Source organism: Corvus brachyrhynchos, unplaced genomic scaffold (genome assembly GCF_000691975.1).
Source record: "Corvus brachyrhynchos isolate BGI_N302 unplaced genomic scaffold, ASM69197v1 scaffold97, whole genome shotgun sequence".
In the NCBI taxonomy this organism is placed as follows: Eukaryota; Metazoa; Chordata; class Aves; order Passeriformes; family Corvidae; genus Corvus; species Corvus brachyrhynchos.
Genome location: NW_008239758.1, coordinates 6,973,952 through 6,999,919, shown reverse-complemented (window position 1 = coordinate 6,999,919; position 25,968 = coordinate 6,973,952). Strand labels below are relative to the sequence as shown.

General features: G+C 45.0%; 1 protein-coding gene across 1 annotated transcript in view; it reads right to left on the bottom strand.

Annotated features, from left to right (window-relative positions):
* Nucleotides 1-13,320: 13,320 nt before the first annotated feature.
* The window catches only part of SLCO3A1 (solute carrier organic anion transporter family member 3A1), a 109,377-nt gene continuing 96,729 nt past the window's right edge, over nucleotides 13,321-25,968 (bottom strand). Inside the window, 3 exon segments of the mRNA XM_008640158.2 lie at nucleotides 13,321-14,770; nucleotides 19,214-19,278; nucleotides 21,899-22,074. Coding sequence (XP_008638380.2) covers nucleotides 14,391-14,770; nucleotides 19,214-19,278; nucleotides 21,899-22,074 — 621 coding nt within the window. The 3' untranslated portion in view covers nucleotides 13,321-14,390.

Genomic DNA, 25,968 nt, shown 5'->3' with positions numbered 1-25,968 from the left:
CGGCATTCTTGTTTAAATAACTTCTTCTACTTCTCAATTGCCTTGTTTTTCTCAGGGTTGTCATAGAGAGGAAGATATTGATGAGTTGGTGGTGTGTGAGGGAGCATGGATGAGAGCAAAGTCATTTACTCTGTTCTCAAAAGCATTTATTTTTGACCTATTTATCTCGTCTGTGTAGCTACAGAATCCCTCTGCTCCTTCATGTCAGTTTGTTCATTGGGAAGAGCATCCTGCAGCAGAAGCAGTGCACAGACATGGTTAATGCTGCATTTTCTGGGGACTAGAGGAGTGTCTGTCATGTTTAATACATCCTGAGAAAGCAGACACCTTGTAGCAGGCAAGTCAATAGGTTGTTTAGTTAGACACAGCTTCCGGAAGGCAAAACCTCATTTTCACCTCTCTAAAGAAAGGAGAGGTTTTAGGTGTCTGTGCATTAGATCTTAAGAATGTCCCATCAAAACACAGGCTGCTGCAAAGGTTGCTACCTTGTAAGAGAAATGTCTTACTGAAATCAGCAAGGTCTCTGCTCTCTCCTACGAGAAAGGAGATGAATGAAAGCAGGCAGTAGGTTCTAAGACTGCTTTCCCCAGGAATAGCCCGAAACTTTTCTTCCTGGTGCACTGCAGCCTTGTTTGCACTTACCTAGAAAACTGGAAAAGAGCTAAAAGGTGAATGATGCCAGGCCAGGCTGTCTCTGAGTTTTAACCATCAAAAGGCTTCTTCAGCAGCAGTAGCATTATGAAAAGTGCAAGACAGAATGTATGATGTGGATCAAGAGCTACCCACAAACTCTAGTTCTCCTGGAAGCTACACTCTCTGTTGAAGACTTTCCTCTGGATATTTTTTCCTGCCCTTGCTGAAACAGAGCTTTATTTCCAACCCACACAACACACTTGTCCTCTTCAGGTCTCACAATTCCTCTGTTCACGCTGGAAGGCAGCACTGCCAGCGGAAGAGTTTTGACTGTAGCAGTACATTAACTAAACATCCTAATTAACTGATTCACCCTTTTATTGTCTCACATCTCCACTATCACTGGGCCTGCTGTGCTCTAACAATGCTTTAAAATTCTAACTTGTTTTTTTCTCCCCTGGCTTTTAAACACCCTCGCATTCCCATCTGCAGCTTCGTATGGGGATACACATGCAAAAACAAATAAACATGCTTCTAGCAGGCTCCTTCTTCTGAACACAGCCCCCAGAAGGCGGCTGCCCTACATGTTTCTAAAGCTTTAACCCAAACTATGACCACATAAATACAGCTACAGCGATACCAGGTAGCTAACAATGGCAATAAGAGAGCAGGGAAAAGAGGGAGGGAAAAGGGAACCAGCTCAAATAATATTTTCTGAAAGATGATCCTAAATGTTATTAACCTGATTCTCCCCTGCCATCAAAATTACACCAAGGGATCTCCGGTTCAATGAGATTCAGACCATGAAAGACCAACAAAATCCTTTCTGTTAACAAGCCCATAAACTAATGGCACTTGAAAAACTCAGCACACCAGGCTTTATGACCCACGGTGAAACGGATTAGAAGTAACACAAGGGCAAAGAGGGTTCCCTAAAACCTTATCTTTAGCTACAAAGAGTGTTCCTCTGCTGAGCAGGTTTTGGTTTGCAGCTCAGCACCCTCTTCTGTATCTTCAGAGGCATTTGTGGTCCAGCAGCATGTTTCCACAATACTAGAAAAAAGTAAAATAAATAAAAAAACTTGTCATTTCAAGAAAATATTCTGGCTTCATCCAGAAGCCTAGATGTTTCTCAAGCTGCTCTGCTCCTTTCCAGACGCATTTGTAAGTTGTGTGGGTGTTGGCACTGGATGAGTGCTGTTTTCAGTGGGGAATTAGTATATGTCCTGAATGGTGAAGATATGCTTTGTATACACCCAAGGCTTGCAGGAAAAGGTCTCCAGGATTTCAGGTGAAAGCATTCCTAATTAATCTAAGGGGAAGGGTAGCATTCAGCATTGTCTAAGGGCTGCCACAAACACATCACCATATCAATCATTCATATCACTGGCTCAGCAGTCCCTTTCTTCCTGCATGCAAAGGGAGGGTTGGAGAGGTAAGTTTAATTCCAGAAGCCATCTCTAAGACAGACAATCAGGATGAGGCTCCATTCCATCCCAAGGATTTCTTAGACTCCTAGATTTCTGCTTGCTGACTTTCTCTACTCATCTGCTGGCAGCAGCCTGAGGACCTCTGCTCATTTTGCACAGGCCACCCTGCAGCATTTGGGGCACGTTCACTCCTCACTGCCATCCCGAGTCCACCCAAGAATAAGATAAAAATTTCCATCCCCTCTGCTCTCCCATCTCTCAGCAGAAATTTTCCTAACTTGCTGTATAATGAGACCATTTTTATTCTTTCTGGCCATCTCCTAAAGGTGAAAATGGGCCCTCTGCTGAGCTTCAGCTTCCCAGGCTCAAGGCTTTTAATGAAGACCTCAAATTCCTTTATTTAAGGCCAGCAAGGTGACTAATGGACTAAACAGCCTGAGAGATGGAGGACTGGCTCTGCAGAAAAGCACCGTGGCAGCCAGCAAGGTCCTTGTGCTGAGCTAATGTTCACAACACCCAGCCGGCCCCATGGACCTCAGGCAGGGAGCAAACTCCCCTGAGCTGCACTTTGTTCTCCTCAAGCAGCTCTTTCACACCTACAAGACCAGTAAAAACACCCTATTTCTACAGCTGCCCTTCAGCTTTATGGATTTTCACTCCTAAAATAAGGGTTCTCCTACAGAGAACTCTGCATGCTGAAAAATCCAGGCTGGAGCTCTGCAGCCTGTGCTCAAAGGCAGTGGGACACGAGCAGGCTCAGCCCCTGAACATGGTGCTGCCAGTCTGAGGATGAGCCCTGCTCAAGCATCTTCCCATCCCCTGCTGGGAGGACCAGGAAGGGAAGATGCAAATTTGCAAAAGAGCAGCCACAAAGCCAATTTTAAAACCAATGTTGGCCTCAAGCTAACAGGAAAAAGTGCACCATTAGCTTTGATTTTTAAATACATTAGTTATTCTCTCAAAGGCTGGATCAATGGAAAAAGGAAACTGAGCAATGGATAAACCTTTAATTGCTTATAGGATTCATCCTCACACTGCCTGGCCAGAGCATGGCTTTCTGCTGGGTGACTGTGTGCTCCTGCATTCCCTCACAGCAGCTGTGTCTGCTCCCATGTCCCAGGCGACCACTAGGCCAGTCAGGCACTCAAAGTATTTTTCTGGTGGGGTCTGGATTGGCAAAGAGGCATCTGTGAAAAGTTCCAGAAGGTTTATGTGCACTTGTGTTTCAAAATAGAACAAAACACTGAATTTCAGAATTTCCACAGAAGTGTAACGTTAAGCAGAAAATATTGCTTGAAGGCAATCAAAATATTTCATTTTGATAAAAGCCCAAATATTCCAATTTATTTTATATGCTGAGAGAATTCAAGCTACAGCTTCCCAAAGAAAACTTGAAATGCTCCAATTTCAACAAGATACTGTGAGCTTTTGTTTGAATGAAATAGCATTGAAATGGAGATATTCCCACAAAAAGTCGTAATTCCCTCACAGGGAATATTCTGACTGGCTGTATGTAGCAGTTTGGTTTTGCATTTTGCCGGCATAGCCAAAGGCATTTGTGTGGAAGGACACACATCTATCACTGGAGTGACAGGAACACAGAAACACCTAACTTTGCCCTGCTGTGAACAACATGGGATCCGTCCCTCTTCTCTGGCTGGCTGAGCAAGGCTCTTCAAAGAAGGTTTGTGGTACAGAGTCACAATCCTAAGGATGTGTTTTATCCATCCAACATTCTCCACTCTGCACCACCGGACTGCTCTTTGCAGTCACACACAACCGAGGGAACACCACAACCCAAAACCAAAACAGGTTCTCCCAAGCCCTCACAGCTCCTCCAGGCCACTCAGCCAGCTCAGGAGCACACAGATCATCTAAAGCTTTGGGAGCTGAGCAAACGTGGTGCAGAGCTAAGATCTCCTGTGGAGCTCACTGCCTGAACACCACAACCTTCTCCACTTGGAGCTCCCCAGAATTCACCACCGGTCACTGCCTTAGATCCAGCTCAGGATGGCCTGGGGTGGGCACAATAACATCAAGATTTACCCAAGGTCCTGGGACACCAAGGAGGAGAAAGATCAGAGAAGGTTGAAGGGGGCAGGTAAACTGATGCTGTTGATGTGACCCATCTGTGAGTCCTTTCTAATTAAAGCAGGGCTCACAGCACAGCCACACAGGGCCCTGTTGCTAATTAGGGAGGGCTGAGCACTGACACATTAGCCTCCCAGTCTCAAAACATTAACTTTACCAGGTGTAATATCTTCTGGGTGACATAAAGGTTAATAATCTGCATCCACAACAGAATTCAGCTCGGTAAATACCCAATTAACCAGATTCTGTCAGAGGTAGCAGCAAAAATGAAAGGTCTAGGACGGCTGAAGGGAGGCCCTGAAATGCTGGGTGTGATGTGTGCTGGTTCACCCACTGTGGGGGACAGTGGGGACCTGCCAGGAATGGACAGCAGACCAAACAGGAACGATTCCTTCAGAGGGAGCTTGCACAAACCTCAACACTACCAGGAGCTGGGCTGAGGGAAAGCAATGAAGTGAAATAAATAAAAGATTCTTCGCTTTCAACATTTAACAAAACATTTTTTTCCCAGCCTTCCTCCCTCATTCCTCCTGAACTATTCTCCAAAGCTCTTGTTGTTGGAAAGTGAATTCAAAGAAACAGTGGTTGGATTCAACTCGTATGCAACAAAATTGGTGGTGTTTTTTTGTTGGTTTTTTTTGGTGTGATTTTTTTTTTTCTGACTTTTAATCTTTGTTTTGCTCACTGCCTTCCAGAAGAGGGAACTGGAACAGGGAAGGATGAAAAATGGAACAAACAAGGAATAACTGAATATTCAACTCAGTTGGAATGCAATTGCCTTATTTAACATCATTTTGTAGAAGCTCAGGAGAAAACTACCCTATGATACACCAGATTTGAAACATTTAAAAATAATGGGTCAAAGAAGTGCTTACTTTTATTCTGACCAGTACAGCAGCTGGAACAAGTGAAGTGTGTGTCGCTGAATCCTCAGCAATGTGTCGCCCTCTCGGCCTGATCCCACAGCAGTGGGAGCATTAATGGAGATGGAGAAGCTTCTGCAGCTGCAAGGGCTCAGGGTGCACAGCAGGGCTGAGCCACTTCACTCAGCTGTTGCTATTGCAGCTAAAAGCTGGTTTTTTTTTTCCTCCACAGCTGAACTGACTCAAAGAGTGTGAGACACATTCATCACCCCTAACACATCCAGCATTTTCCTGCCCAAATCATGTTCCTTCTGAGCTCCTCCTCATTTTAGTGTCTTCCAGGTGTTCAAGTTCCTCTGTCGTGCAAGAATCTAGGATGCCCTTGTTCTCTCCTTCCTTTCTCCATTAATTAGACTTCATCTTGCCCTTCCCCCAAACCTGCTTAACCTTCTCTGTCACAACCACTGCTTCACTGGACCTCCCCTCTGAAGGCACTGCACATGCACAGAACACAGTCACCCTCACTGTCATTTCTAGCAATCTTTCAACATCAGCATCAGAACCTCCAACCTGAACTCTCAACCCTGCTTTTACTGAGACTGAAAACTTTCTGGGACAGTCAGAACACCAGCCCAGCCAGCCAGCCTGGGAGAACCAAAGAGATCATCCAGTGAGACAGGAGAAGAATGAAAATAGTGTTTTTAATATCATTTACAGCAAACTTACAGTATGTATTTCACATCACATATTTCTAAACTGCTCATCTGGAAAATATAAGCTGCAAAAATACAGAACACAGTACTCAAAATATATCGAGCATGTGGCTTCTCTTTCTTTTTTTCTCTTTTTTTTCTTTTTCTTTAAAGTCAATTGTACAGTGAAACATTTCCTTTTCCAAACCAGGTTTTGGTTTACTTTGGAAGTGTTGCTAAACATCTGAAAAATTACCAGCAGTCAAACCAGCACAGTTCAAAGACCTTTCTGAGGCCCACTTTCCTTCGGGCACTGCAGGAAAACAGTGACCCCCAGCCCGAGGCAGGGGCAGTGGCACGTGGGCTCATGCAGGTCCCACGCACCGCTCCAGACTATTGGTGGAGATGCTCTGTGCAGGAAGAACCTTCTCCACAACCCACAAATGCTGCTCTGCCCAGGTGACTGTGAAGGACAGCAATGGTATGAGGGACAAACACCACAGACTGGTCTGGTACAGAGGCAGGTAAATAACTCCTCCAGTGCTGTGGATCTTGCCACAGCCAGGGCTCTGCAGGTGAGGTTTGAACCACAGCTGTGACAAACCGCATGCGGTGGTCTTGTTCTCCGACAAGACAACCAGTGTGGAAGCACCCTCCATGCACTGATGGAAGATTACATCCACACACCAGCTGCAAGCACTTGTCAGAGAAGTCCTGAGCTTCTGAAGCCCAGAGAAACTCCCACCAACAACCCTGCTGAGAGATGCATCAGGATTTGGAGGGCACATGGCAGGCCTGCCTCATGAAAATGCATTATTTTCTTTATTTACACCACAGAGAAAGAGAAGGATGGATAAGGGAGTGGGTTAAGGAACAAAGTAAGTTCCTAATATTCTTATTAGCTAAAACTCCAAGCCCCTCAATCTCTACCAGAGACACAGAGGAGCCAGCTGGTTAAAGAACAGAACTTCTTTCCCAATCTGCCTTGAATTTTAAGCTCTCGAGTTTGCTAATCTGTAGCTGCCATTAAGGGCTGTCAGGGGTGGGGGATAACCAGGTTACACAGGCAGGGCATGTGCTGCTGGTCAACCCCTGCAGGAGGAAAACAAGCAAAGAGAGATCAGCCAACCCAAAACCTCGCTGTTTCTCCACCATGCATGAGGCATGGCCAAGGACTGGCTGGGCAGTCGCTTCTGCTCACACACCACAGCCAGAGCTGCTCTCCCCCTGCCTGTGTCAATTGCCCCCACTCCCTCCCCTCTGATTTCAGATGGTGCTCGTGTGTCTCATCTGCACAGGGCAAAAGGAATTTAAAAACAGCCTTACTGCAAACATGCCCCATCTATTGCCATTTATGCACTGCTAGCTCACATGACTCCAAATGTCCCCGTGCCTGGAATGTGATATAAGTACATACAGCAGGGAAAAAAACATTTCTGCAGACTGCATTTGACTTGTATCAAAATCCTAACGAACACCACGTTTATTGTACTTGATTTACATGGTAGTCACGTATAATATAATACAACACAGCGTTCCATTTGCAGTGGTAGGCACTATGGGTTTTAGAAGGTCACAGCTCTTCCCCTGCTCCATCCCACCCCCTCCTCCCTACGGATGTGGTACCAAAGTGAACCAAGAGCTCCCTGTTGTGCGGTCCCAGCGCTGCTCCAGTTTCCCTCTGAACCTGCTCTGGGATGGCTCCTCCCCAAAAGCAGGTGAGGGAAGCTGCTTTCATACGTTAACAAGGAGACTCCAAAACTTTGGTGGTCACAGACCACTGGCAGCCCTTAGCACTTGTCAGGGGCAGTCATGTGCAGCCTCCTCACCACGCTTTGCACCAAAACACCATGAAGGCAACGTGGGGCTGTGGCTGAGCTGCAGACCCCTAGCACAGGGAATAGGCCACCCGTGATCACAGAGCACCGTTTGGTCGTGCTGCAGTAAGACTTTAGGAAAACAGCTGTGAGCCTCCGAGAGGGATCATCCTCCTCCTCTGATCAGGCAGGAAGCGTCACGGGTGAAGAACAGGGCTCATTTCTTCCTTTCAAGTTCACAGTTAGAGTTGTGAGGCACCAAAAATATAGCACTGTTTGCACTGAGGGGTAAATGCACTGGTACTTGTGCGATGTCAGAGTACCCGGCTTTCGGGAGCTGAGATACCCGCGGCAGGGGAAGAGGCCTTTTGCTGTCCCACCCACGGGCAATTCAGTTGGGAAGAACTAAGATATGTTAGGCCATATGCAACTCTCTTGATGCCCGAGAGGTTTCTGCTTCTGATCCAAGAGCTGTGCAAACATCGCAAATAAAATTTACACCACCTGCTTCACCTCAATACCCATCTGGTTTTGTCTGGGTTCATACCCTTCTGGTGTTTGCTCTCAGTAATTACTCAAATGAGTGCATTAACCGGTAGGAACACTGGGAGAGGCTGAGAATTTCAAGCATCTGTGAGAGAATGTTCCTGGAAAGTGGACTGGGAGTTGGAAGCCAGCACTTTGGCTGTCCTGGAGCACTGTGTGTCCAGCGGCGCTCAGCCCACTGGCACCGAGCAAGGATCCTCTTACTCAATTCCTAATCACGTATTTTTGAACTAAATATTTTTACTAATGAGAAAATTCCAGCCTAGGTAACTCAAGGAGCAGAAATATCCCCTGTGAGTCTTATGTCCATCCAGAACAAATCCCTGTGTATGAATTACAAGAAAGCTTTTCCAACTCCTCCACACCACAGATGATACGCAGAAACGACCTTGCAAATACACTGGAGGCATTTTCTTGGTTTTCTCAGCAAGTTGCAAGGAAGAAATAAAAGGGAAAATTCATTCATGAAGTTGCTATAAATTATTTGCTGAGTTGGAGCCAACAAGTTTCTTATTGCTTTCTGCCATATGCAGACACCAACTTTGTGTAGAACAAGTCCAGCACTACAAACTGTTCAGGGTATGACAAATCTTTTCCTTTTTAGGGTTTAACACCCTGCTCTGCCACACTGAATCCAAATATAAAGTGGGGGAAACATCACAAACTCGTCCCATCCCAAAGACCCCATTCCCTGGGGTCACTCCATTCATCAAACAAATACAGACTGAAGCAAAGCTTTGACAAGCAAAACAACATAAACACTACAAACATCCTAAAGTCCTACTTTTGCAGCCATCTAAATGGATTGCATCCACATGGCTTCTCCTGAATTCCCTGTGTCCTTCTGGGACCAAGCAGCTCAGAGCCAAGCAGCTGTGGCAAGACTGAAGATGAAAGAAAAGCAGTCCATGTTCAAACTCTGCCCCAGGAAACAGCAGTATTGCATCTGAGCAGGCAGAGCTTCCATCTGCTCCCCTGGAGTCAGGGAACAGACAATGGCCAAAGATTTTACTTGGCATCACTACTTAATAAAGAAGTACCTCACGTCTAAGAACTGCCGAAAGGCCATTTTTCAGCAAAGCAATTGTATTAAGACTCAGATTAGCTAGAAATGTCAATGGAATAATAGAAAACATCGTTTGCAGCCTAGAAGTTATAGATTTAGGGTACATAAGCAGAACAAATGATAATATTTTGAACATATGTAAAACTAAGTGAGACCTGCTGGCATCCCAGGCAAATTTAAATGCCACTCAGTAATTCTTGCTACCTTGTATTGGCTTGGTATAGCCAAGCTGTGCTTTGTCATCAGGGGAAGGAAGAACTGTGGCTGGAGAAAGGAAGCTGATGGTCAGCTTGGAAGAAACACCCACAAACCATGGGTCTGGTGGAGGTAGGGCTATCCAGGAGCACAGAAGGGTGGATAATCCTTTCAGGGACACCGAGTGGCTCAGTTACAATGTTCCTTCTGCCTTGGATCAATCTCAACCAGATAACCATGGCTGAACCTGGCTCACACCAAAGGTTCCCATCTTAATAAACTGCTACCTATGTTCCCAGCAATTAGCTTGGCTGCCAACAAAACAGGTGAGTCACAGCAGCAGTGTGGGATGCTGGGAGAGGTGAACCCAGATTTAGGTAAGAAAAGCCAGAACCTCTAATGCAAATGGGAGCAGGTCAGTATTACTTCTTGTAATCAGGGGTGCTCTGCCCTGTGCACAGGAAGCTTGAGAGCTTTGCACATATTAATCAGATCTAGAGAGAGAACAACAACAAACCTGCTCCTGTCTGCAAACACAGTTCACATGAAATTAGGGGGATAGATGAGCACGGCGGCGTTTAAAGGCAGAGCAGGAGTAAGTCTGGAAACCCTTGTGAATAAAGAACAAAGCTGTTATCACATCAGTCCAGTGAAGCATCTGCATGGGTCTTTTACACTGACAACTCCCCACATCACCTGCCAAGAATAAAGCAAACATCACACCAAGAACGCCCAAGTCTGAAGAAAATACCAAGCCCAACACACCCAGCTGAGACAAATTCTCACATGGCAGCAACAGCTGTGGCTGACTCGGGGGCTAAAGCTTCACAGTGCTGGTAGGGTTCAGGCTGTTGTGGGTTGGCTGTGGAGTGAAACTGCTGGTTGTGAGATGGAGTTGCCTTTCTGTGTCCCAGGACCTCACTTACGGAGAAAAAATGTGAGTCTGTCTGAGACACAAAGGTGAACCTTAAGCACATTGCCTCCACTGCAATGTGATGAACACAAAACTCTGATGGGGATAGGAGAGGGTCCAAATCTCATTCATTCCCTTAATTTAAATTTTTTTTTTTTTTGCCAGGAAAAAGAAGTCAATGCATCTCAGCCATTTGGAAATACTCCAATCACTTTCCAAATGTCTGCAGACCATCAGTTCAATTTGGAAGCATTTTGAAGCGTAGCTAACTCAGATAATGGAAGCTAATTCCTCTCTGCATCTTTCTCTTCTCACCTTCTGAGCAGGGTGAGACCCAACCACAATTAACAATAGCAGCACTGAGGAGTTCAGTGCATCTCACAGGGGAATGGCAGAGGAAGGTCACTGTTAGCTGAATTGCCAAGAATGGAAGGTTTGTGATATTCAAGTGATAATTCAAGTGATGGACTTTTCAGTCCCACTCTACATCCAAGATGTGCTGGGCAAAGTCAGAAAAATGGATGATTTCTATATATATTGAAAAAAGGTTCTGGAAATGCATCACCTTGTTAACAAGGATGCAAAGGAAATTATTCCAGTGTCATCTGCACCAGGTTTAGATTGGGGTCCCCTTTTGATTCCACTGGGGCTATGCCAAAGTGGGATCTGTGCAAGGGAAAGGAAACCCCAACCTGAAGTCATGCAAGGCAACTGGTCAATCCCAGAGAGACTGCTGAATCTCAAGTTTGTTTTTCCAAACGTCCCATTCCTTAGCAGACAGCCACGCAGGAACACAGTGCTTGGAAACACCAGAATAACATTTCTGCTGAGACTGAGGCCTCAACAAACCCCTGAATTTCAATGCCCTTGAATATGAAGGAACAATATCCACCATTGGATCTGGACCACACAGCTCAGACCATGCCCCCGTTTCTGTTCCTGGGAATGGGCATCTTTCTAACTCCATCCTTGTTTTTAAGCTTCCTGCACGGTTAAGGCAGTTGCAGGATGGGGGTGAAGTGCTGACAGGTGAAGGCCCATAACGCCATTTGGGAAGCAGAAGGATGTCTGACACCCTTCATTTGTTCTTCTATAACAAAAATTGGGTTTCAGGCAAAAATGGCTTGTGGTTCTGAACCCAAAATGCCTGCTGGTGTGGATGAAGGGTTTGGTCTGTGTATTTTCTTTAAACTAAAGCTCCGTTCTTAAATCAGTACCAAAGCACTGACAGCAAAACCCTTCACGATGTAGGCATCAGACCTAACCAGGGAAAAAAAAAGCGTGGCATTGGGGGCGGGGGGGAAAGCTTTTCAAAAGTTCCATTACCAAAAGAAATAAAATAACAATCATGCAGGAGTTCCAAGTTGCAGCTTAAAAATAACTAAGTAACCTCATTCAACTGCATCTCCCACACAAACTAAGAGAACAAATGAAAAAGGTAAAGAAAAATAAAATAGAAAATGTTATGTGCCCTGTTTCTATAACGCCAGTCAAGGGGGACTTTTGACTGTACCAACAAACCACAGCTTGAGAATGCTGGGAGTTTGTTTTACCTCATGTCAATCAGCATGCTATTCTCCTTCACCTTGGACTTTCAGAGGGGAAAATCATGAAATTGTGAAAGGGGTTATGAAATTTCAAGCAATCAGGCTTTTAGAAAGGTTCTATTCTGTGACATTTGTGTTCTAGTCTGAAAGTGTGTGTAGAGTATAAAATTATGAGCTAACATTTGCAAAGACAGCAGTCTAAGTAATAAATCTGCAGAATGAAGAGAACTGTATAGAATGATTTCAAAGGCTTATACTTGACAATTATATATATTTTATGAGACAGTTATGCACCCTGTGCCTTTTTTGAATTCATTGTTTTATGGATGCAGTATCTCTATTTTAGCAGACAGGATATACTAAACCCATGTAATGGTCTAAAAAGCATCATTTACCACCCAACCCAACAATGGCACTGCATAGCTTAATACTTTTTTTTCCTTAAACTCCTTCATCAATTGAGTGATTCTTAACATGGCTGAAAACCAGGAATTAAATATCTGCAGTTACAACATTTGTCGAGTATTTGGCACAGTGGAGTTTATTTGATACACCCTTTTTTCCTGCCCTTATTGTTGCTGAACATGTAATTCTGTGCATAAATTACAAACACACATGTAAAGTCAGTCAGGTGGAAGCAGTTTGATGCACCACACCCATGTTGCAAAGCCTGGATAAGAGCAAAGTCTGCTAAAAAGGTGCTGAACATGAGTGGTGAATTATTAACTCTCTGTAATTGTGCCAGCTCTGGGGTGTCCACTGCCAGCAATGGACAAGGACTTGGGGAAGATCAGCCCCTCTGCCACCTGTGTGGAAGTGACACCCAGCATTTGACTCAACATGCCAGGTTACTTCTCTAAACATCCTCAAGTCCACAACAGCTTCAAAATTCACACAGAAAAGGAACTTTTAATTATGATGCTAACCCTTAAAACCCTTCTGACATTTAGTCCATCAGAAACAAGTCTGGTTCCTGGGGATAGGAATGTTTTGGAAAACAAAAAAATGCATGCAAAGTAAGTCTGACCCCCACGCTTCTTGTAATCAGATGAAAGTTTCCCCACGGTTTCTGCAGGTTTAGGTAAAACTGCATTGCAAGAGCCAAGCCAAATCTGCTCCTGCATGGATGCTTTGTGGGGAGCTGAATGGAAGTTTGAATTGCTCAGTGCTGGCCAGCCTCTGCTCCCATTACCCAGCCTTCCAGAGGAACACTATTCCCACGTGTAAGAGCAAAATGCGGCATCCAGGAGAGGAGATTATTCCATCTTCCTCACACAGCTTCCACTGAAAGTCAGTGGAATTGCTCAGGTGAAAAGTAAAATACCAATTGTGAGGGTTGAAGGATTAAGGTCAGTATCCCTCTCATCTTGTAAACACACACACACGCACGCACACACACACACTTACTTTAAAGAAAACATCCACCACACAATTTCTAGATTGCAAATTATATATATATATATCTTTAAAAACTGGAGAGAACATAAACAGCCTCTCCACATATATATGTATTCACTGAGTCACATAGAATATGAAAAAACTATATTATGTAAATCATCATATTATCTATAATTCTCCAACTGACAATTGTTTTTATAGAGACACAGTGCATTCATTCTCTTTTTTAAAAACATATTATGTGTCTTCATTGGCTTGGTAGCATATTAGAATGAAGGCGTATGGATAAAAATGCAGAGGATTAAACAAACCCCTTGAGTCACATCACGTTTGGGTGAATTAAACAGGATCCTTTCCCAAACTAGCATAAATAAATCCTCCTCATGGAAAAGTGTCAGCGATTTAAGGGTTAACATAGATTTGAAAATAATTTTAAAAAACATCTTATTAGAGGACTACACAGATAAGTATTTGGAACTCATCCCCCTTTAAAAATGACAGCACGTTTGGCAAGTGTGAGCAAATGTCTTGAACTCTACTGGGTTTGAGATTTGAGCGCAGCTATTCACAGACAGCCACAAAGCTGCAATCTGCGAATAAGCCTGGGCTGGAAGGACTTGGATACCCCTGACAGCAGTGCTCGCCACCGGGAAGGTTTCCAGCAGCTTTCAAGGTATTTATCGTGGACTCGTGGCTGGTGACAGAGTGTGACTGGTGGAAGGACTCCAGCACCGCTCCCTCTTCGCCATCGCAGACACAGCAGGTTGGAGCAGCACCCAGCCTGGCCAACCCTGCAGGGCTCCACACACCTCATCTCAACTGGGAAAAACCTATTGCTGTTATCACCTTGCTGTTATCACCTGGCTTTCTCTATGCCTCGTGCCCAAGCCTGTGCCGAGCTCTCCGGTGAACCTCTGCAGATGCCCTCCTTGGAAGCTCGTACTGTCATCAAAAGGGCTGGTACCCAGCCACAAGGGCTCCCTGCTTTCTACATCACCCTGCAGGATGTCACAAGTGATCCCACTGAAAGATGCTGTTCTCAAGAATCCTGGCTGGGTCTGACTTTGAGAAAAAGACAAAAGTTTCCTGTGTTGCCGTTGCTGTTTTGCAGTTGTGTTTCTTCTTTCATTCGTGCTCTCTCCTTGTTTTTATTAAAAAGGACCCTTGTATTATTAATATAGTTCACCCCTCCACAGTCACTATAAAACAGACTCCATATTTTCACACCACTCATGATCTTCAAGGTTATAGATAAATTTTGTCCTATGTGGTTGATTTTGGGGCACCGAGTCCCGCCCCAGATTGTCTAGGGTGAGAGTAGAGGCAAAAAACTCACTAGTGCTGAGACCACCTTCGTGGTTCTTGATGTATCTTTTATAGTTTTTCCTCAAGCACTGCCAGGTGGTTGTGTACAGGATGAATGCAAAGGACTTGAGGGCGATAGCAATGCTGACATACAGGTATCTGTAGACCACGTTGTCGTACAGAGCGCAGGCTCCTTGCTCGCCACAGAACGTGCTCCAGAACAGACACGTGGAGTCAATCCCGGCCCCGAAGATCAGCGGAGGTGGGATAAAACCTGCCAAAATAAGAGAGACAAATCATGCTTTTATGATCCCTGTGATAAAGAGAGAAGACGTGACTGCAGTGAGTGGAAAGAGGGTACTTTATCAAGGTTAATAGTGCCAGCTGCAGCCTGTGATTCTAATTTTTAAAGTTCTACATCAGCCTAAATGAAGTCTGTGGATGAGCTTTTAGCTTGGACTTAATGTCTACAGAAGAGAATCCTGCTGATATCAACACGCAGCAAGGATCTTATTCAAGTTTGAGCGGCTTTTATTAAGCTTCTTGTTTGCCTAATGAGACTAAGTGGAGGGGTGAATGAAAGAGGAGGAGGAGGAGGACAGTCTTGCAGCTCACTCTCTGTTTAAACACTGGCAATTCTGCACTTTAGGGTGTTCACCTGAAGGATCTCACAACACTCAAGCACCTAAACAGCTGGGGCACTGAGATCCAGTTCTGGACTGTACCTTGACATAGCAAAAGCTTTCCTCTGGGTCTAAGGAGAAGAAACAATAGCCTCTAATAGATGTCAAAGATGCCCTCTGAAAAGAAGGGAGAATTTCAGAGTGCCATTAAATGAAATATCACAGCAGGACTCTCCCACAGCCATTGCAGCTGACTACCAATGACTGTTTCTCAATCATAGTTTGCAGCAGAGCTGCAATCTTAAAGCAAAATAATCACTCCAGTCTCCTTTAACTAATAAATGCAATGTTTTTCTTCTCTACTTTTCCCCATCCCACAGGGACACTGCAGCAAGCCCCCATTTCCCATGAGCCTGATGGCGATTAGGACATCCACGTTCCAGCTCGAGACTCCCCAGCCAGCGCACGTGCACCGAGTGTGCAGCACTGGGAAGAAAATGTGAACATTCTACATAATGTAACCATTTCTCTACCTTCTGCTGTATTTATGGGCAGAGGCTAGAAGCAAATAAACCCTGAAAAAACCCCTGACTGATAAAGTCACTGCTGTGGGTTAAGACACAGGAGCATTGCATCTACTGAAATCCAACAGCAGGCAGGCACAACACCCCCCTGACAGTATCAATGCATCTGTCTAGGTGCTGTGATGCCTGAGACTCTATAAATACCTGTGAAAGCAGACACAAGGACTGCAGTTTTTAGACAAGAGAGTGTTTAATCTTGGATCCAGTTTCATCATTAACCTGGATTTCCAGGCTTAAAGAAGATACCTTCCTTCAGCTTGTCACGAGCAAAGTAGTGACATTCATGACATGTATCCTAAGACTACAAATAAATTGGCTGTCTTCACTGTTTCCCTGTGGTAACTGAGATCTCTTTATTTTATTTTGTTGATGACTGGGGCTGTGCAGATTTTGTTTGATCTTCCTTTACGTTGATAAATGCAGGAATTAAGAAAGGCTATATGGGCTTTTGGTGCTCATTTTAACCAGTCATTAATAGCACAAATGTAGTAAATAAACCAGATGATAAAGAAGCAAGACAATCTGTTTGTTAGAAATACTAGTCTCAGTCATCATATCTAAAAACATGTCTACCTTCTGGAAAAAAATATCAGCATCAGCTCTTTGTTCATCATTTCAATGACTGGAAATTCCAGGCTGGGCTGGTTCTGCTCCTAAGTTAAAAGATGCTTTTTTTGTTGAAACCTGTGAATAAATGCACACTCAACCTGGATTTTAAAAATTCAGCTGGGCTCCTGCCACAAACAAGCAAGAGGCTGTGCTGCTGACTGCAGTTTGTGTGCCCAGTGCTGCTGGATGGCACCTCAGGGGTAGCACCCAAATGTGGCAGTGACTGAGGAGCCACCTTCTTTCTGGAATAGCAGAAAACCGCATTTGGATCATAATTTTGAGTTGAGAGCCCCTACTTGTTAACATGCTGAGACATGTTGACACAAAGCTTTGGAGACGTGCAGGCTGAACTTCAGAGAGAGCTGCCATCCCCACCTGCTGGCTTCAGCTGGCCTGCCTGGTGTCCACGACAATTTGGCCTGGAAAGTGCTCCTCATAAGACTTGAGAAAGGACTTATTTCCCTTGAACTGCAAAGCTACTCCCATGTGAATACAGGCATGGATGTGGATGTGAAAAACTTTAGCAACCAGTGAGTATTTCAGGTTGTTTTAGCAGAGGAGAGGACAAGAGACTCACAGGAGTGACTTGGTGCCCAGAACTCCTGAGACACGGGAGCTGAGGGGTTGCACTACACACCAGAAACTCCTCCTGGAACACTGTGGGGTTTTGTTATGTTAAAATAAGAGGCAAACAACATGAGCTTGTAGGAAAGAAACCTAAGGAAGTGCCCTGGTAAGCAGAGGCTCTTCTAGGATGCACAGTGAACACCACCCAAAAAGTGATGCACCCAGGATCTTAAAGGCCTGAAACTCTTTGCCATTCCAGACAATTCCATTCCAAACCTTTGGCTCCAATGGCACTGCTTTACTCTCTTCTCTGGGAAACTGCAGTAATGCTTTTATATGGAGACATTGTTAAGCTGCCCTCTCACAGCAGAGTTCCTATAAAATAAGATAATACATGCAGGAGGATACCAGGAGAATTCAGTCATGTTTCATGTTATTACAGTGAATATTAGAGAGAGTCAATCATGTTCTACCTCTTACTGCAAAGTGTTGCAAAAATTTCTGCTATATATATGTGTATATATATATATATATTTCATTGCAGAAACTGTAGGGCTGCATAAAAAAAGGTGCTTCTGTCTTACTGAAATCTATTAGTTACTATTGCACCTTCAGGTCTCATAGCTCTTCCATTTAATTCTCTCCTTTGGTTTGAGAAGCAGCTATTACCACTGTCTTCTTAAGTCAAAGCTTAAAGGTGAACTGAAAAGCTTTTAAAATAAATCAGTAAAGCTATTCTCAAACCTCAGGTTGATAGGGGCACAATTTGGGTACCTTTGCTCACATGGAAAAGTATCTTTCTCTTCATTTTCTGTGCGTTCCAGCTACCTTGCTGATATGCTGCAGGATGTATTGTCTTATTTCATGGGAATCCCGTAGTGACAGAGCAACATATAAAGATGTGAGTTTAAAGTCTCACTACAGCTTCTTTACTGGAATGAAAAGAAGAAATTTGTTCAACTTAAGCATACATGTCTGAGCCTGGTTTTAGAGGAATTCAGGATGCTGCTATCCTTGAGAGGCTTCTCTCTTTTGAAAGGAAGAAACGAAAGAGAAAAATCTCTCCCCTTAAGTATTTTTCCTTTGGAAACAACAGCCCACAGCCATCCCCCTTGCACACTTGCCTGCTGACACTCCACATCCAGCCAGTCAGAGCTGAAGACAGGCCAAAATCCATGAGGAGCAGCACCAGCAGCTAAAGAAAATGCTGCATTTGCAAGGTTTGAACCACAGCTGACCCAGGTCATCCCAGAAACTTCCCTTTGAGTTATCTGAGCTCTGGGTAAGTTAACTTGATGGAGCTTTTTGTATGACTGCAGGTACTGCACCAAAACCAATGGGCATCTAATTGGCTTTGTAAACTGGTCTGGGAGCATCATTTCCTGTTCAGCTAACAGGGAATAAGGTGTTAAGAGAGTAAGTTAAAAAATGAGATAACTTATTCAAAGCAATGTCTGGTACTGCTGGATTTTCGGTCCTGTACTTGCCAGTGTCTTGCTGTAGCCTAAGAGATGGCACTTTAGTCTCCAACTCATTCCTTTGGGACCAAGGGAGCCATGCAGGGAAGATGCTCCCTGTGCCCTGCTAAAAAAAGTAAATTCCACTCCCACAACATGCAGAATACCTGGGCGTGAGATGGACCCACACAATGACGGATCAGAGCATCCCTGAATCACTGAGACTAATGAGCTGAAATAAAAGAGCTTAAAAATAGGAGCCACCTCTTCCAGAGGAGAGAAAAACTCCACCCAGAAACAAGCAGCATGTGAACAACAGCCTGGTGTGTTCCCTTTAATTCTTACCTGAGAAGCACATACTGGTCCGGAGGAGGAGCCATGTGCATTTTAATGGGATATTAACCCACAGGAGGATACAAGGACTCAGCCTGTCTCATTTTCCTGGTTTCCTTTCCGTGACACCCAAAGGAAGGGGCAAGCCCACCATGTAACACAGGTCCTGTCCCTCAAAGGAGGGTGAAAATCCATATCCCTCTACTTCAGCAATATGCAATACAGCAATAATTCTGCAAGCTGCTGACACGTTAGTAACAGCTACAGAAGAGAAACTGGTTGTGTGGGACCATGGGAGAATCAGTCATTTCTCATGCAACACTGCATTTTCTTCCATTAGCACAACAAAATAGCAGGAAAAGCGCCTTCAGGAGCCTTGATGTGAAATTCTTCATGGAAAGGTCTTGGGCCCCAGTGTGTCAGACCCCACTCACGGCAACGACAGGTCTACAGGGACTAGAAATCAACTTCTTCATGTTAAAAAAAGAGTCTTCCATGAGGGAGCAAAGGTTAGGAGAGAAGGACATACAACTTTTGTACCTACCTAGCAACCGGAGCAGCAGGAAAAGCACCCCCAGAGCGTAGGACTTGAGTTCGGGGCTCACGGTTCTGCAAGGAGGAGGGAGGGAGAGAGAAGAGAGAGAGAGAAATCGATTCCTGTTGCTCTGCTTTGATTAACACACCCCGTGGCCATTCTGTGCTGTCAGCCAGGATGCCACCAGCACCTCTTCAAAAAGTCATTAATGGGGCTTTTCTTCTGCCTTCTCCTGAACTGCCTACAGCCCCAGAAGTAATTGCATCGGTGACAGGTTAGGAATTAGCCAAGTCATTAATAACAACAGCTAATCTTGTCACTGGATGGGGAAAAATGGAATTCCCATCTCATTAAATCATTGTTTACAAGCTCCCTATCATGTTTTCAAGGCTCCAGATGTTGAGAACTGGAGGGAGAGAAAACTTTTGGTTCTGAAACTCCCCAGGCAAGAACAAGAGAGGGAAGGCAGGATGGTGGGCCAAAAGGTTCAGCCTGTTGATTCAAGCCTCCCAGTGAGAAGTGCTCGACAGTAGTGACTTTAGCATGACACTTTTTTTATCTTGGGAAGACAGTGTTTGCAATGTCTTCTGCTATGGACACAACCACTGTTGCATTAAGTGCCATCCTTCAAAGGTGCTTTAAAAAAACCAATCATGGCAGGGGTGGTTCTCTGTATAAATACACTGGAGGGCCATCAGCCAAAACTGATAAAACAGAACCAGCAAGAGCTTTTAAGTTAAGACAAGACAATTCTGATCACCTGCCCTCCTTTCACACACTCATGGGCCATACCACATGGGTAAGACCATGCCATGGCTTCTGCGTGAAGCCTGTGACCTTGGGATGAATTTCATCAGTTTTCAGGCAGACCCCCATGCTCTAAATAAAGCCTTTTTGCCAGGAATCATCTAACCTTGGAAAAATGTTCCAGTGGTTAATGGCTTGGCTCAAATAGGATTCTACAGTTGAGTGGGAAATGAAGGAAACAGAGCATTAAAAGTTTATTTTAATGAAAAAATAGATTACCACATGAAATAGTCACAGTGGGTTTTTAATTGGTGGTGGTGTCCTTCCATCCACTTTTCTGTATTTAAAACCAAAGTCAATCCCCATACCTTAGGGTGCAGTAAAAATTGCTACCTGGAGACATCTCCTTTCCTCACCGACTACAGCAGGTGACTTGCTTAGACAAGACATTTAATTTGTAGACACTGAGCTCATTTTTAAATGACTATGGGAGCTGCCAGTGTCACTTGTCACTGCTCTGGACACCGAGAACACACTGATATGCCACAACTTTCTTTAAGCAATGGAAGATGGCAGCTGCAAGAGAGCATGAGGTGGTATCTAGCTCAGAGCTCTCCCCTGTACATTTGCTAGCTATCAGTGATTCTGAGTGAAGTTACAAATCTGGACATGTGAATTGTTTATTTCCTACAGCTTCCTTCCCTTTGCTTTCCTTACTCTCTGGTATTCTTCTTCCTGGCTGGTGCTGGGCTTATCTCATTTGAAGGCAACACTAAGATGTCTCCATGCAGGATCCTAAAGGTGCTGGCAGCTTCCTTGAACAAAGAACTCTTCAAACTTCAAATTGCTTTTGTCACAATATTTATCATGAGGAATTTGATTTCCCTTTAGCTAGCGGAGATGCAAAGAGAGAAATGAACTAGTAGGTGGAATATCTCATTTTGTATCCTGCAGGGAGACATGCCCTCACAGAACTGTTCTGTCCAAAATCTACTCAAGAGTGTGTTTCTAATACAGACCTTATTGATTGAATTTTATTGGAATTTTCCAGGCAGCAGAATGGATCTGCTATTTATGCCTCTGGTTATTATTCTCAGTAAGTGACAGCTTGGACAGCTAAGTAATTCTGGATAAATGTGAGCTTATATATATATGTATATCATAAGGTGAAGTGTTCCATATGTCTGGAAATAACACAAGGTCAGTTCTTTGAATAAGCTACTTTTGCCCACCTATTCACATTGGTTTAACTCAGACATGTCCTTCAGACTTCCAAGTTCCTTATGTTCTTGGACTTGGTCCAGGGTGAGTGAAGTTAAACTCCAGTCAGGGAGGTATTCACCAAAGCTAGTCTTTGCCACAGCTTTTCATTTTTCTGTGGTTTCTATGGTCTTCAGGCCATCTCAAAAGGTGAGCCTAAGCCTCTTTCTAAGCCATTATGTGCTGAGAACATAGGGGGGCAATTCTGCCCCTCTCCTGATGCAGCTGTAACTTCCTCGCTTCCTGGATTGGAAACTGCACATCTGTATTTCCATGTTAATCCCAGAAGAACAACCCCTGCCACCATTTTCTGCAACGTCCCTGCAGGAATCTTGTCCACTTGCAGGCCCAGTTCCACCTCACTCCCTCACTTTACCAAAGGAGAGCTCGAGCAATTCCTGTTTTCTCTCTAGCAACTCCATACTGCAGGCTCTGAACTGGGGCCACGCCATGGCTAAACCAGGTGCTATAAAGTGAAAAAGTGGCTTAGGGAGAAATTGGCTTGAATGCAGGCTCAGTATGAAATCATGGATCTGGGGACAGCAAGTTCGGTGTAAAGGGCAGAGGCCAGGAGCTGCGTGGGACCCTCAGCTCCTTGCAGCTCCTGGCCGTGCCCTACAGTCCCTCCAGCTCTGATCCCATGCCAAGAGCAGCCCCAGCTGATGAGGATGGTGACTGGAGCCCTACCTGATGAGGATGATGACTGACGGCGTCTGCGCCATGGCCCCGATCATGCTGCAGACACACATCACACACAGGAATGTCAGGAAGGCCTCTTCGCACCCAGGGCTGGGGCATTTGCCAGGAACGACGGTGGCGTTTTCGGCAGGGACCGAGGTGAGGCACGAACAGCCACTGAGGTTCTGCAGAGGAGCAAAACGAGTCAGGAGAAGGGAGAGCTGTGATCTCCACTGCTGCCCTCTGCAGCAGGGCTTGTCAGCAGCAACGCCTAATCCTCTAATGGTCAATTAAATAACTCCTAAGTGCTTGTTGGAGGGGGGTTTGGAAATAATTTCAGGAGCGTCAGAGCTGACGCATGTTGCCAGCAAGGGAAAGCTGTCCCTTGGCTTGTTCCTTTCCTTCTGCTCCTTTCAAGTCTCTCCCATAAATGTCACCGTGACAAAATTATTACCGAGTTATACCTCTTTGGAGGAGAATAAAGAAACAATCTGTGTCTCTGTGACAAGGAAGATCCCCCCATTATGGTTCTAATTACTTTCTTATTTACCTCCGTCCTCTTGGCTGTTGCAGTTAGACTGAAGTACATTAAATGCAGGTAAATCTGCAGCCCTGTTCTTGGCTGCAGGTTCGGAGCCTGCTTCCAGCACCTCAAACCCTGGGAAGCCGCCACCCACGATGGGCACTGCAGCTCACCCCGAGCTGAACTACCACAGCCTGGCAGCACGGACACCGCTGGACTTCAGTGCACTCCAGGGCTAGTAAATGACATCTGGTTCAGAAGGATTTATGTTGAGCTAAAAGCTCAAGTCAAGCGAGGTAAACTTTATCAATATGTGATCAGAAGGAGGGAGGAATGACTGCATTTTGCTTTGATCTCTCCACCAAGTGCAGGATGTGAAGAGAAGCTTTGTTTGCCAGTCACAGATTCAAGGATTTACTTTTTTTTCTTATTTTCCAACTTGCGCTCCTGAATTTCTGAGTGGGGGATGTCAGTGCAATTAAGGCACACAATACTACCAAGAAATCCCTTAACGAATACAGAATGAAATGGTCATAAATGATTCATGGCTTGTCTTCATATACCCGCTGGGTTTGCAGGTCACGTGTTTGTGTGAGGAGTAATGCCATAAAATACAACGTTGAAAAGCAGCTAAATCTCCTCCCCTTCCCCTCTACCATGTGCAAGCAGAAATTCTTTTGCTTTTCTGCAAAAGGGGTTCCCTTAGGACCATACAAAAACACACTTTCTGGTTCACTGCATTCAAAGATAAGGATCAGCAGGGATACTACTCCAACCTTTCTGACACCAATCTCTTTCTTCTACATAGGAGTCAAATCATTTTCTTCCAACTAAGTGCACAGAGGGCAAGAGACACCATGGTGCAGAACTCCAGGAGAGCTGGAGCAGACATGCAGGTGCCTTTCTGCTGGCAAGCAATAATTAATGTAACAAATTCCTGTGCCGTTAGAAGCTGACACCTGAAGGCTCCAGAATGGTGACAATTAGCACCACTAAGTGAAGTGGTGTTTGCACAGACAACAGGAATTTGTAGCTCCTGGCTCCTACTGCAGTGCACTGCTAGCCACCAGCCTGGACACGGCTCTGTGGATCAAAACCCAGGTAAGTCTGGAAAAGTATATACCTGCACTGAAATATCCTCGGACAAAACTCCCATCACAGCAAACACGCAGAACTGGGTGCTTATTTCCCATGGCTTCTCATCAAGGGACATAAAGTACCTGTTTTGGGCAGTGGTGGGGCAGATTCTCCCTCCACCAGGGTGATTTTTTTACAAAGCACAAGGCAGATCCCACCTTCACTGCCTGAAAATTTGTCCCCAATTCCAATTTTTTGACCATTTTGCGTCAAGATGCTGGCCCGAAGCAGTGTGAGTGGTTTGTACCAACTACATCAGCTTGCTTAGCACTGCACCTCATCCTTACCTGGGAGATCTTTGATCTTTTATTACTGACACAGTATGCAACTCACAGACATCAAACAAGGCAACATCAAAGATGGAGTTACAACTTTGTCCTGTGGAGAGGCAACTTTTTGCTACCTGTACCAAACTCTTACAGATTCCCCTTGTCTGCAATCCCACTGCATCCAGCCACTTGTTATCAGAACCTTCTGCTTCCCAGCAAGCTGCACACCCAGATTTCTGTGTGCCTGTGAGGCTACACAGATGCAGAGTTTACACCTTTAACAGCATCCTGAGTTTGGTGTGATTATCCATGCAAATTACCCATGGTTTTAATTACTCATTTTTTAAGCCCTGGCTCTGACAGGGAAGGGACAGGCTGGTACTTCAATGCAAAGCTGTGAGGTGCCAGCACAGTAACTCCAGGCTGGAATTCATGTGTCTCCAGCCAAAATGCTGAGAGAGTCAATGGCATCAAACAAACAAGATGCACAGTCCAACATGTGGTATGCAAGGGTCACTCCCAGGAATGGCTTGAAAGAAAAGTTCTTGGGGGTGCCAGAGCTCTGCCTACCAGCACTACCTATGGCTTTTTGGATAAGTGCACCTCTGGAATCACCTCAGTATGAGAGAAGGAATGAAGAAGAAAAAAATAACTGAGCTACACATTGCTTTTAGAAATTGTTCACAGAGGAAAAGTGAAGGGAAGCAGTCAGAAACGCACAATGTAGTAAAGTTAAATAAAGCATTCAGAGAATTTTATGTCCCAGTAAAAAGCAATCCTTGGCTCATCACAAGCGTATAACGTTCACAAGACCCTCCAGACAGGACATTACCTGGATTATGGGTTTAAAACTTGGTTTGGCAATTTGGCTTTGCCTCAAGGCCATTGCATGGCCAAACTGGTCCATAATTCTTCATAATGCCCTTTCCAGCAGATGCTATTGCTTCACCTGTTTGTGTTCAAAATGTTACTGCAAAAAACCCCCACAAAACAAAGAGATGAGAAGAACCCCAAGGATGACAACGAAAAGGCCAAATAAGAAGGAATGAGTAAGAGAAAGCGTGAGGGAGAGTGAGTTTTTTGCTGACAGGTTTGCTCTTGCAGAGCAGGAGGTCAGGCACCTGCAGACTGAAGGGGAAGAGCTGAATTTTCATTACCATGCTCCTTCCAGAGGAGCCAGAGCTTTGCTCTGAACTGCGCAGTGAGGAGATCGCTCCCATGCTCCTGCCACAGACTAACACCAGCTGTACACTTGCTGAAGGCTTGGTGAACTGGTGAGACACAATTCTGTGTGCCTGAAACAAGCTGGTTCCTTGTTAAAATCATTCTGCTCCCTTCTCAGGTGTTGACTTATTGTGAGGAGGAGGAAGAAGAGGGGAGGAGGTAACACCTTCATGTGTCACACACTGATGTAGATCCTTGCAGGGCTGCTGAAAGCTCAAAACTGTGGTGTTTCAAAGGAATGCCTGCATCTCTGAGGCTGGGGAGAGAATGGAGGAGACAAGATGTTTAAGCAGGACAACCTCAGGTGATCTGGGCAGGGCTGCACAGCCAGCAGCAAGTGTCTGCTCAGCAGCACTCACATGTGCTTTGTCTCCAGGGCAGGAAGGGAGGTTTGATGTCTCCTCGAAGAGGACAGATGAAGCCATGGAGGGATAATTGCATGTGGTGAGCACTGATGTCCCTGCAGGCACAAACAGTCCCTGTGACCAGGCTGACCTCCCACAGACTCCACACAGAAGTGATCACCATGCCTGGCACAGCCCCAGGCAGGGAGCAAGGAAGCAGGAATCCCACCAGTCCCACCCACAGGAGCAGCAAGCACTCATTTTCAGTGTAACCCAGAAGACATTAACATTTTAGCAGCAAAAAATGAAAAAGCTGACTTTTAAGATATTCCCCACATCTTCTTTATACAGAGATAGTTTGGTCTTTAAGAGTTTTCTGAGGGAAATAAACTCTTAGATAGAGAGAACTGAAAAATGCAGAATGTCTTTGGATGGAATGTCTGCTCCCCTGACAACTGCCCTTGCTGCCTCAGAGCAAAGCAAGGAAAGAGAGAGAAGCAAGAGGAATTAAAGGAAAGCTTACACAAGGGTGAATAAAACCAGAATCTGCTCACAACTGTCTAGGAACCAGACCAGGGAAAG